General features: G+C 42.2%; 1 protein-coding gene across 1 annotated transcript; it reads right to left on the bottom strand.

Moving 5' to 3' along the window:
- Positions 1–1,416: 1,416 nt before the first annotated feature.
- RAD51AP1 (RAD51 associated protein 1) lies at positions 1,417–12,398 on the bottom strand. The gene is made up of 7 exons (XM_082223326.1): positions 12,278–12,398; positions 9,951–10,006; positions 7,065–7,200; positions 6,623–6,732; positions 6,001–6,159; positions 5,130–5,240; positions 1,417–2,060 (listed from the first exon to the last, which is right to left on the bottom strand). Exons 1-7 carry the CDS (start codon positions 12,295–12,297, stop codon positions 1,933–1,935), a joined length of 720 nt encoding a protein of 239 aa, XP_082079452.1. The 5' UTR covers positions 12,298–12,398; the 3' UTR covers positions 1,417–1,932.
- Positions 12,399–12,402: the final 4 nt, after the last annotated feature.

Raw genomic sequence — 12,402 nt, 5'->3', positions numbered from 1 at the left:
TAGAATTTTGCAGTGTCTGTGATGTAACAGTGTCACACATGTAAGGTTGGAATTCCTGAAGATATAGTGATCGCGCTTCACGAAACTGCCCGTCAACATTAGACATACGGAAGCAGTGGGCAGGAAGAGGGCCTTTTCAGAAGTAGCACACCTGTCCAGCCTTCCTCGGGCTGCTTGCCTGGCATCATCTGGGTGTCTCTGGGTGCCAAGTGAAGATCTTTTCATTCATTAATAATAATAATTTATTATTTCTACCCCACCCATCTGGCTGAGTCTCCCCAGCCACTCTGGGCGGCCTCCAATCAAGTGTTTAAAACAATACAGCATCAAATATTAAAAACTTCCCTAAACAGGGCTGCCTTCAGATGTCTTTTAAAGAGAAGCTAGCTGCTTATTTCCTTCACATCTGAAGGGAGGGCGTTCCACAGGGCAGGCGCCACTACCGAGAAGGCCCTCTTTCTGGTTCCCTGTAACCTCACTTCTCACAGTGAGGGAACCACCAGAAGGCCCTTGGAGATGGATCTCAATGTCTGGGCTGAATGATGGGGGTGGAGACGCTCCTTCAGGTATACAGGACCGAGGTACTGGGAGCCAATGCAGATCTCTTAGGACCGGTGTTATGTGGTCCTGGTGGCCACTCCCAGTCACCAGTCTAGCTGCCACATTCTGGATTAATTGCAGTTTCTGGGTCCCCTTCAAAGGTAGCCCCACCTAGAGTGCATTGCAGTAGTCCAAGTAGGAGATAACTAGAGCATGCACCACTCTGGCAAGACAGTCCGCAGGCAGGTAGGGTCTCAGCCTGCGTACCAGGTGGAGCTGGTAGAAAGCTGCCCTGGACACAGAATTAATCTGCGCCTCCATGGACAGCTGTGAGTCCAAAATGACTCCCAGGCTGCGCTCCTGGTCCTTCAGGGGCACAGTTACCCCATTCAGGACCAGGGAGTTCACCTAGACCTTTAAATAATTTAGGTCGCCTAATGTTCCATTTCAAATTTTATATGGCTCCTCGGCTCCTTAATGGCTTTGTGTTTTACCCTGTGTTTCAATTGTTTGTTTTTACTTTTCTGATTGCATGCCACACAGAGAACTTTATGTTATGACAGAGGTGAGGCTGTTTCAGCCAAGCTGCACTCACACTTCCTTCACAGGCCAAGGCAGGGCTTGACAACAAATAGCATACAATGTGGGAATGAACAATTGCGGTGATCCAGCACACATGGCAACTGTGATCAAAGATCAGCTGGAAGGAGCTGGGGGAACTGGCTTCCGTTAAGTGCTTGCTGTTGTGATCCTTAGCCATTAGGACTTTTCTCCAGCTCAAACTGAAACTGAACCAGTTGTTTTGTGCATTTTGTTTCGTGTATTTTGCTCAAGGTGTCAACAAGGAAGACTTAAAATGGCTAACACAAACAGCTCTTTGCTCTTTATACAGATATTTTATTTCACTTAAAAGGGACAGAGATACATAATATACATTTACCAATAAAATCCACACATCAAACATCAGAAAATAACAGCATAAATTTCTGAAAATATGTTTTCTATCAAAAGGATGATAGAAACTTCAATATTGCTTTTAGCAAAATATCCAAGTTACAAGTAAACTGGTCTTCATGATGATTCTAAATGCAGCATCTAAAAACTGGAAACTAGCCTGGATCACAATTGACTTCTATGAAGTATTAAGCCAGCCAGTGATCTGAAGATTTCAGTGTGGGTGTGTGTCACAGCAACACTGGAGTTTAAGTGTTGTCAATACTTCACACTTTACACTTTTTGAGAATGAAATCTTTTCTAAAATGCATCAACTTTATCTCATTCAGAATGATAAATATATACTGCCTGAAACAAAATCTGCAATTTTAAAAAATTCTACACCACACCCAAAGGATTTAATTTCAATTTGCGACCCTCTGAAGCCAGCGCAGGTACTCAGGTACTGGCAAAACTCGGGTGCAGTGATTTCACTCTTGCCAACCTAGAGAGGCCAAGCCTGAGACCTTGTGTGGGCGATTTCCCATGGGTTCTTCCCAGCTGTATGGCACTGCTTCCAGATGTAGCTGAAAAGATTGTTGAAAAGGTACATTGAGAAAAATAAGTAGACTAGAATATTGTATTCATGTTTCACTGTCTGCATAACAGTGAACCCTTAGTGTTGTACATGCAATTTTGTGTAAGACGCAAGCTCATCTCTGGCACATACTCTTCCTCAAGCTCATTTTATCTCTTTAGAGGCTTCAGAAGAAGTATTTAGAGAGGAATTCAACAGCATGTTTTGCAAATTGTTCCGTCAGTCCAAGCTTTTCAGCTTGCACAACAGAACCATTTCCCCTCTCCTCCCTGAGTACTGTTTGGGGGGTTCTCCAGAGCAAATCAGAGCCAATTTTGGGGGTGAAGGAAGAGATGGAGGAATTCTTGAGCTAGCTCCCACTAGTGCACCTTCTTAGTTGAATCCAGCCCTTAACTATACAAATGCAAGAGGGCGGTAAACTTTAAAGGACTCTTTGCATGACAACAAGTCCTCCTCAAATATATCCAGTCTCCTATTAAGTGGCAACCTCACTTAAAAAGTCTGAGTCTCAAAACAGTGGGAGACAGGGAAATATGTGGGGTAACCCATGGCTCAAGTAATCTACAAGATGCAAGAAACTCCAGTGAAAGAAACAGTGGACAAACTGAACCAAGTAGCATTAAATACCACATAATGCACAATTTCTAGTACATAGAGGGGTATTTCTGTTGTTGTCAGATCATCTCCAGTTTGTGCCAATGTTTCCATTTTGTCTCTGAGATTCCACCTTGTCTATTAGTAGCTGTCAAGGTGAAATGGGGACCTCATTTATTCTGGGATATGGAACTCTTCAGCATCCTAAAGCCAATCTCCTCTCCATCCCAAGGCAAGTCCTTGGCAATACAGTGGTACCTCTGGTTGCGGAAGGGATCCGTTTTGGAGCTCCAGTTGGATCCCGAGGTTTCCACAACCGGAGGGACTGCTTCTGCGCAAGCGCTGGTAGACTGCTTTTGCGCATGCGTGCGTGGCAAAACCCGGAAAAATACTTCTGGGTTTGCCACGTACGTATCCCGAAGGATAAGTAACCGGAGGTGAACGTAAGTAGAGGTACCATTGGAATGAGTCCTGTGTCCTTTTACAACCTCCCACTTAGTACTAAATACATCCATCCAGGATCTATCATGCCTCTTTCTGAAAAATAGCCTTGGCATCTCCCTTTTCATTTCCACAGAAAACCTCTTTCAGCAGACACCCTGGCTTTTGTCTTCTAATACTATATAACTGTTTTCATCCTTGACTTAAGTGTGCTTTTTTGGAGAATGGTCATCCTGGAACCCATATTGTTCTCTCTTGAAGCTTCCAGTAGAATGCTCATGCTGAACCTCAACCCCTGCAGTTCTGCTCAGTGAAACTTCTACTAATATCTGGAAAGGCTTGATATTTTTTCTGGGGTTTTTGTGTGTGCATGTTTTCCAAAAGCAGTCCAGTAGAAGCCCCAGCCTGGTGCCCATTCTTGCACAACTGCATCCCATCAGCCTGCCAAATGAAAGCTCTAGAATGGCATGGGAAGGCAAATTCTCCCTGCCATTGGGACCTATTGCCCAGCCACAAGAATCCATCTTCCCCTTCCTTCCTCCATGTGTCTCAGCAAACTCTAGAGCAGGGGTGGCCAACTCCCAAGAGACTGCAATCTACTCACAGTTAAAGACTGGGGGGGGGGGGTTCAGGTCAAAGTTGTTGAGCTTTTTTTAGGACGGAGGAAAGCCCATTTGGGGTGTCAAACTACTTGAGCATCTTTGGGGGGGATCAAGTGATCTGCCAGGTCACTTTCTTCCCTTCTTCCTTGCTTTGGAGACAGCATGTGCCACAATGCAGCTGTGCAGCTTCAGCTCATGACTGCTCTTTCTCCCTCCCATTATGGGTAACTTGACTATGCTCTTTGTGTCTCTGAATGTCTTTTAATAAACCCGCTCTTCTGGGTCAATTGCCCAAAGTTTCAGTTCCATTTTCCTTCCAAGAAACTATAGGATGACAATTCAAAGACTCAATGTTTTTGAGGACGGGGGTGGGCAGGTGTGGAGGACTCCCTGGTCTTGAATGTGGTAAATGTGCCCCTGAAAGACCAGGTGTGCAGCCTGGGAGTCAATTTGGACTCATGTGGAGGCCCAGGTCAATTCTGTGCCCAGGGCAGCTGTTTACCAGCTCCACCTGGTACGCAGGCTAGGACCCTATCTGTCCGCAGACTGTCTCGCCAGAGTGGTGCATGCTCTGGTTATCTCCCACTTGGACTACTGCAATGTGCTCTATGTGGGGCTACCTTTGAAGGTGACCCGGAAACTACAATTCATCCAGAATGTGGCAGCTAGACTGGTGACTGGGAGCGGCCGCCAAGACCATATAACACCAGTCCTGAAAGACCTACATTGGCTCCCAGTACATTTCAGAGCACAATTCAAAGTGTTGGTGCTGACCTTTAAAGCCCTAAATGGCCTCGGTCCAGTATACCTAAAGGAGTGTCTCCACCTCCAACGTTCTGCCCAGACACTGAGGTCCAGCTCCGAGGGCCTTCTGGCGGTTCCCTCACTGCGAGAAGCCAAGTTACAGGGAACCAGGCAGAGGGCCTTCTCTGTAGTGGCACCCGCCCTGTGGAATGCCCTCCCATCAGAGGTCAAAGAAATAAGCAACTATCTGACTTTTAGAAGACATCTGAAGGCAACCTTCTTTAGGGAAGTTTTTAATGTTTTATTGTGTTTTTAATATTCTGTTGGGAGCCTCCCAGAATGGCTGGGGAAATCCAGCCAAATGGGCGGGGTATAAATAATAAATTGTTATTGTTGTTGTGTTACCCACACCACACTCCTTTTAATGCAGCAAATTGTCCTAGGCCAGCAGCCTGTCTTCTGGCAAAAATAGAGCCAGAGGCTACTGAGGAAAATGGTTAACATGAGAAAGCAGTTTAATATATTTTTCATTATCCATGGTTCCTAAGGGGCTTTACCTGAACATGGAAAATAGGTGAAGTTAATGATTATATTTTTATCCTGGTTTTCAGACAACGATTTTGCATAGATATAGGTATCCTAAGCAACCATATAAACAGTGTATGCATTGAATATACCTGGTGACGTGCAGTTAGGCTTCTTGGCCAAAGAAGGGCTAGATGCTGTCAAAGGCTGTCCAATCTGTTCTAGAGAACTTGACAAATTCTGCAAAGCTGGTTCAGATTTGGCTGGAAGTAGTCCCATGGTTAAAAAAATAAGAAAAAATAAGTTTGGAAAATCATTTTTAATGGATGGATGACACAGAACAGAGACTATATTTAAGAAATATGGAAGTCACTTCTAAATAGCAAATTAATTCGACAGCTACTGGAAAAAAACAAGCACGTTCCTCTGACATATACTTCAATGGAGCAGTTAACAAAAAGTTTGTCCTGATAAGTTGCTAAAAAAAAAGGTAAAGGACCCCTGACAGTTAAGTCCAGTCGCGAACGACTCTGGGGTTGCGGTGCTCATCTCGCTTTACTGGCCAAGGGAGCCGACGTTTGTCCACAGACAGTTTTTCCGGGTCATGTGGCCAGCATGACTAAGCCGCTTCTGGCGGAACGGAACACTGAAACCAGAGCTGCGCACGGAAACGTCGTTTACCTTCCCGCCGGAGTGGTACCTATTTATCTACTTGCAGCTTTTGTCGTGCTTTCGAACTGCTAGGTTGGCAGGAGCTGGGACTGAGCAACGGGAGCACACTGAAAATAAGGTGTTTAAATTGTGCACTTGCACACCTCTTAACTTTCTCAGGATTGCACTTCAGTATGGAAACATGGGCATGGGAAGTTGATTTCATAAAACACTCCTGTGAAAAGGCCTGGAGCGCAAGTTTCACTTAGCTTTAAAATAAGTGCTATTTTATGCATACCACACACACCTCTGAAAACCAGATGCGAGAAAGCTTAGCACCAAAATGGCACCCAGGAAAGAATCAAATCTTACCTATTGAGTCCCTCTCTGATTTGGAATTCTTCTTTTCCTTCTTTTTGCTTTCAGCATTTCGCTCCCTTCCTTCTTTTCTGTTTCCTGTAGCTTTCTTCTTCACAACGAATTCAACATCATCATCTTCACCGAAGCTGGAATCACCCTCAGATTCTTCAGCTGAAACCAGAAATGGTACAAAGTAATGGCATAAAGTTTAGTAGTAATAGGCTAGGAAAATTAACTATATTTCTACCACATTATTAAAAAAGAAGTCACACTGTGGGAACTTTACTCCTGTGTAAGCAGACTGTGGCTGTACAGTGCAATCAGAAATGAGCACTTTTGAACCTTCACCTTATTCCCAGATACAGTCTCTCCTTTTTAAAGTTATCAAAATAATTAACTGAACTTTGAAGGTACACTCTAGTTTTTGTGGCTGAATTTCAGAACTTCTACATATTGTGATTTTCATCGACATCAATATTTCTCAAATAGCTTATTGGTTAAAGGAGAATTATGAATGCCTTTTATTTCTGGTCCTAAACACATGTGGGACTGCAGCCCAAAATGTCAACATTACTTTAAGAGCAGCAAAAAGCACAAGACAGAAATGTTTCTACTGAGAGTCTTCAAGAATCACCTTGTTTCTGTGAATCTTGTACTTTATGGTTCCTTCCTGGTGGTTCATCCATTGATAACGCTAAGGCAACTTCCAAATCTCTCTGGTAAAGTCTGTGATCCAAGGGAAGTCTGAAGCAATTTGAAAAACAGTTATGGAAAACACATTATCAATATGTAAGTTTATTAACCTCAGTGCCAACACAAATTTTAAAAGGAACAAAGAAACTATTTCATGCTCTGAAACCAACTTTAAATCCTGCTTTTAGATTTTATAACCTCCATAATGGTTAAGATCAGTTCCAATAAACTGATCTTAGGTAGGCAAGGGGAATTCACTCCACTCCAAGGGAATGAACTTATATCCCCAAAGCCAGCTACCTGTTTCTTAACCACAGCTAGGAAAAACCCAGTGTTGTATCGCAAACACGTAAGTAAATTTAAAATGAATGGATTTCTCTTACCTTTTGTTCGGTGAACTCTTTTGGCTCTGAATCTCCTGTTTGGGGGGCTTTTGCTCATTTTTTTTCTTTGTCAACTCAGAGCATGTCCTCTTTAATTTTTTGCTTGAAGGTGCAGTTATATTTGCAAAATCTTCATCTGTTTAGCAGAAGCACATTAGATGCACTGTAACAGTGCAAGTTCTTCCAGTTGTTTAAAAAAAACCAATTTTAACAATATGTTCAAAGCATGTATTGTAAGATATTCTAGAGCTTTAGATCTTCTGCAGTAATCCAGGATGATTTAAAACAAAATACAGTGGTACCTTGGTTCTCAAACGCCTTGGAACTCAAACAACTTGGAACCCAAACACTGCAAACCTGGAAGTGTTCCGGTTTGTGACCTGAAGTTTTCGGAAGCTGAACATGCTCTGTTTTGAGTGCCACACTTCCATTTTGAGTGTTACACCAAGGTCTGTCTGTTTTTGCTATTTATTTTGCGTTTTTGTGGCTTTTTTGTTTTGTTTTTGTGACTGTGTGGAACCCAGTTCAGCTACTGATTGATTGATTGATTGATTGATTGTGTGACTGCAGTACATCGTTTATTCCTTTCATTTTATAGATCAATGGTTTCGTTAGACAGTAAAATCCATGTTAAATTGCTGTTTTAGGGGTTGTTTTAAAAGTGTGGAACGGATTAATCCATTCTGCATTACTTTCTATGGGAAAGCGTGCCTTGATTTTGGAATGCTTTGGTTTTGGAATGGACTTCCGGAACGGATTAAGTTTGAGACCCAAGGTACCACTGTACAGGGAGATATTGGCACAGTAAAAGCAGAACAGTACAAGGGAAAGGAAATGGGGACTTCATCTCTCTGCTTAACATTGCCCCGTCCCGAGTGGCACCCACTGCAAGCTGTGAGCAAAGGACGCTGAAATGGGGTGTCTTTGCCTCCTTCCTTTGCCACTGCCCCATTTCTCCTTGCAACATGTCAGCTGAGATGAGGGAACGAGGAGCTTTGTTGCATCCAGAGTTAAGAATGCTATCTCTTCAACACCCCAAAGACAGGGAGCCAGGCAATAGATTATGCTTATTTCATATGAATCAGCCTTGCTGTGTCTGTTCAGAACTTTGTTAGGAAGGATTCTTCAATGAAAGCTGGAGGGTATTAAAATCAGATTACTGGGAAGGAGACATCGACCAGCTTTCTCCTTTTTCTATTTACTTTTGGTGATCTATCTCATGTACCCAGCCAGTCTTTTAAGCCCGTCCAGCTTTCATTACCCAGGACATGGTATGTATCTTCTGTGACTAAAAACCGAAAACTAGTATGTTGTAAACTAAAATGCAATCTAACTGCTATGTGACACTGGGTAAGGATATCCAGACAGTAAAAAGGTCCATTAGGTCCAGTCGCGGATGACTCTGGGGTTGCGCGCTCATCTCGCTTTATTGGCCGAGGGAGCCAACATACAGCTTCTGGGTCATGTGGCCAGCATGACTAAGCCGCTTCTGGCGAAGCAGAGCAGCGCACGGAAATGCTGTTTACCTTCCCGCCAGAGTGGTACCTATTTATCTACTTACACTTTGACGTGCTTTCGAACTGCTAGGTTGGCAGGAGCAGGGACCGAGCAACGGGAGCTCACCCTGTCGCGGGGATTTGAACCGCCGACCTTCTGATTGGCAAGTCCTAGGCTCAGTGGTTTAACCCACAGCGCCACCCGCGTCCCTTTTCCAGACAGTAGAGCTGGGCAATATTTTGATACAGTGGTACCTCGGGTTACAGACGCTTCAGGTTACAGACGCTTCAGGTTACAGACTCCGCTAACCTAGTAATAGTACCTCAGGTTAAGAACTTTGCTTCAGGATGAGAACAGAAATCGCACAGCGGCGGTGCAGTGGCAGTGGGAGGCCCCATTAGCTAAAGTGGTACCTCAGGTTAAGAACAGTTTCAGGTTAAGGACAGACCTCTGGAACGAATCAAGTTCTTAACCCGAGGTACCACTGTACTTTGATAGAAACAGGTATGAAGTTCAGATTGCAAAGATAGTTTCAGACCAGTTCAGTAACAGGAGGAACAACGGACTGGAAGGAAAGCAGCAGCCCATGTCACTTGCTAGGGCGAAGAGGCAAACACACAAACAGGCAGTTAGGAAGGTGGAGCACCTTCAAGGCTGGGCTGTGGAGGGAGAGGCCAGGAGCTCTTTCGCCTGAGCAAGCGGGCAGCCTTCTTCTCTTCCTCTTGGTCGTTCCTTCCTTCCTCCACAGCCCAGCTGCTTTTTCAGATGTTATTTTGGTCATTGTGATATATCACTATATTATGATGGTTAGCTGGTGATATATCACGATGCTGAAAACCAGCTATCGTCCAGAATTTGAAGTGCAGTGTCATCAATATACCAATGATATCCAACTCTTATTTCTCTTTTCATCAGATTCACGTTAAGCTGTCAGAAGTCCTAAACCGGAGTCCAAGATTATTAATGGACTTGATGAAGGCTAATAAACTGAAACTCAATCCAAGTAAAAGACAGGTAGTGCTGGTGAATGGGTCATCCAAATTTGAATATTGTATGGCAGTGTACATGGGCTACCCTTGAAAACCGTTCAGAAGATTGTTTGGAAGTACAAAATACTGCAGCTATGATATTAACTGGGAGCAGATGTATAGAGTGTACCTTGCCAGACTTAAAACAATAGCACTGGCTTGTAGTATGTGCTCATATTTAAATGTACAACAGGTTCGGGAAAAGCTGCGATAAACCTTTATAGAACCAGTGCAAGCAAAGCTTAAACACAATGAACTTTTCTTCTAGTTGCACTCATATAAAACAGTTTTAGCAAGCTTCTGTGTTACTTTCCCACTGAATCTGCCCCCTTTTGGCATGAAGGAACAGCGAATGACTTACCATCATCATCTTCATCCACACTGCCAAACTGAGAATAATCAACTGCTTTCTTATTCCTAGAAAAATAAAACATGGAAATGCATAAGAGGGGTCATTTTTTGTCTGCCCATGGAACCATTATGCATATGTAAGCAGTTGTTGTATTTGAATAAAAATATTCATATTTAATTGCTACTGCTTTATGCAATGATGATTCTGGGAAACATGTAAAAGTAAAATTAATTTAGAAACCGTACACTTGACACTTCTTAAGATACTGTAGCAGCCACACAATGCCCAATTATATTTACATTACACACACACATATATACGTATATGAAACAATTATTCACTTTATTTTTTTTACTAATTATTTTGCTGTAGTAGCTTCTGTATAGCTAGCTGCCTCTGAGTTTTTCTCACTACTATTTCTTTCAACAAGAGCATTATAATTAGTTTTACTGAAATAAATTTGGGGCAGCCAGCTATACAACAAAGTGCAATCTATGAATAAAAATGTAAAATAAACTAATACATTTTAGATTTCTCTTAATAGATTTACGTTGCTGTAGTTTCTGTTTCCGAATCCTAGACTGCTAAAAGAAAAATATGGATAAAAATGCATGTTTCCCTTTACATATCTTCAGGCGCCAGGCAAAAGCATTCAATCAGTCCATGGCCTGGCTGTAAAAAAACAACCAACAGCCTTTTAAGTGTCTGTGGGAGGGAGGATATTGGCTTTTTGTTTCTTTGTTATGAATTTTGTGTTCTCCCTTGGGGTTTTTTGTGATCTTCAGGGGAAGGGTGGTATACAAATTCAAGGAACAAACAACATTCCCGTGTGTCAAAAAAGACTATTTATGTATGCCACTACTGTGTGTTTGATTAGCCCCAAAATGGAAAACAAGCGAGGTCCCAACCAAAGAAGAGTGGAGAATTTTGCAGGCTTAACATATAGAATAAGAGAACATGAGAATTTAGAGAAGACTGGAAAACGTTTGTTGAATACATGGGGAATAACTGTGTACAGCTGAAAACACTGGCAGCATTGAGATAAATTCAACAGTGTAAATAAGCTGTGATGGATGTAATAATGGAATACTGAATGGTATTGTTTCTGTAAAATATGCAGGGGTTTGTGATATGTAAAATGAACCATGGAAAGAGAAGAAGGGAAGTCACTGATATCTTAAGGATGTAAAAATGAGTACTTTAAATTGTAAAACAGAAAATTTAATCATTTAATAAAAAATTATACACAAACAAACAAACAACAGCAGAATTCTAATTGCAAAAGGTTGGAAGGAAGAGGATATCCCATCTAAGTCAGACTGGCAAAATAAATAAAAGAGTACGCAGAATTGGTGAGATTATCAGCAAGGCTAAGAGACGTTACAAATTAAAAAATGTTCAGAGAGCGGGTTATATAGAGTCTATGTAAAAGAACACTGTCAAGAGATCAATCCGTTGGCAGGTTTTGACTGAGCTTCAGTGTGCAAATAGGATAATTGTATAAAATAAAATTTATAGTAAGTCAAATAATATGGAGAAAGTAAAATTTAAGTGGGTATTTAAGGAACGCAAGAGGAAGATCGGAGGACTTGACAAATTTAATCACAAATGGATGTATGAAGCAAGAATGAGTTAAAGAATGAACAACCGTTTATTTATTTTTTTAATTTATCATTTTGCCTATAATACCTATTGTACACTCCTGTTATTTCAACCAATAAAGCACTCAAAAGGGGAGGGAAAAAGAGATAAATTCAACAGTGCAAATAAGTTATGATGAATGTAATAATGGAATACTGAATGGTGTAGTTTAATGAACCATGGAAAGAGAAGAAACGAAGTCACGGATGGAAAAATGAGGACTTTAAATTTCAAAAAAGAAAATGGATGTACAAAGCAAGAATGAGTTAAAGAATGAACAACCGTTTATTCTCTTTAATTTCTCATTTTGCCTGTAATATCTATTGCACACTCCTGTTACAAAGTTTTCAACCAATAAAGCACTCAAAAGCAAAAGGGGGAGGGGAAAAAAGAGATAAATTCAACAGTGCAAATAAGTTATGATGAATGTAATAATGGAATACTGAATGGTGTTGTTTCTGTAAAATATGAGGGGTTTGTGATATGTAAAATGAACCACGGAAAGAAAAGAAGGGAAGTCACGGATATCTTAAGGATGGGAAAATGAGTACTTTAAATTGTAAAAAAAAATTAAAAATTTAACAATTTAATTAAAAAATTAATTTCGAAAAATTATACACAAACGAACGACAGCAGCAGCCCAGGGGCCTCCGCCCGCCCCCGCCCCCGCGCGGGAAGCTCCTGCCCCGGCTCACCTCCGCGACGGCCGCGCCATCCCGGGGCTCCGCTTCGGCCCTCGGCCGTTCGGAAACCGCGCGCGGAGAAGAGGCCGGAAGTGACGGTGACAGGAGGCCGGAAGTGACGAGAGCAGCCCGCCCCA

The sequence above is a fragment of the Podarcis vaucheri genome (assembly GCF_965113315.1).
Source record: "Podarcis vaucheri genome assembly, chromosome: 5".
Taxonomy (NCBI): Eukaryota; Metazoa; Chordata; class Lepidosauria; order Squamata; family Lacertidae; genus Podarcis; species Podarcis vaucheri.
This window is presented reverse-complemented; position numbering and strand designations above follow the sequence as displayed.

Bases quoted from the DNA above. Each gene is read 5' to 3' on its own strand.
- RAD51AP1 (XM_082223326.1), bottom strand. From the start codon at position 12,297: ATGGCGCGGCCGTCGCGGAG. The intron at 6,733-7,064 runs GTAAGAGAAATC...AAATTGCTTCAG, and splicing joins AAGAGTTCACCGAACAAAAG to ACTTCCCTTGGATCACAGAC. The intron at 6,160-6,622 runs GTGATTCTTGAA...TTCTGGTTTCAG, and splicing joins ACAAGATTCACAGAAACAAG to CTGAAGAATCTGAGGGTGAT.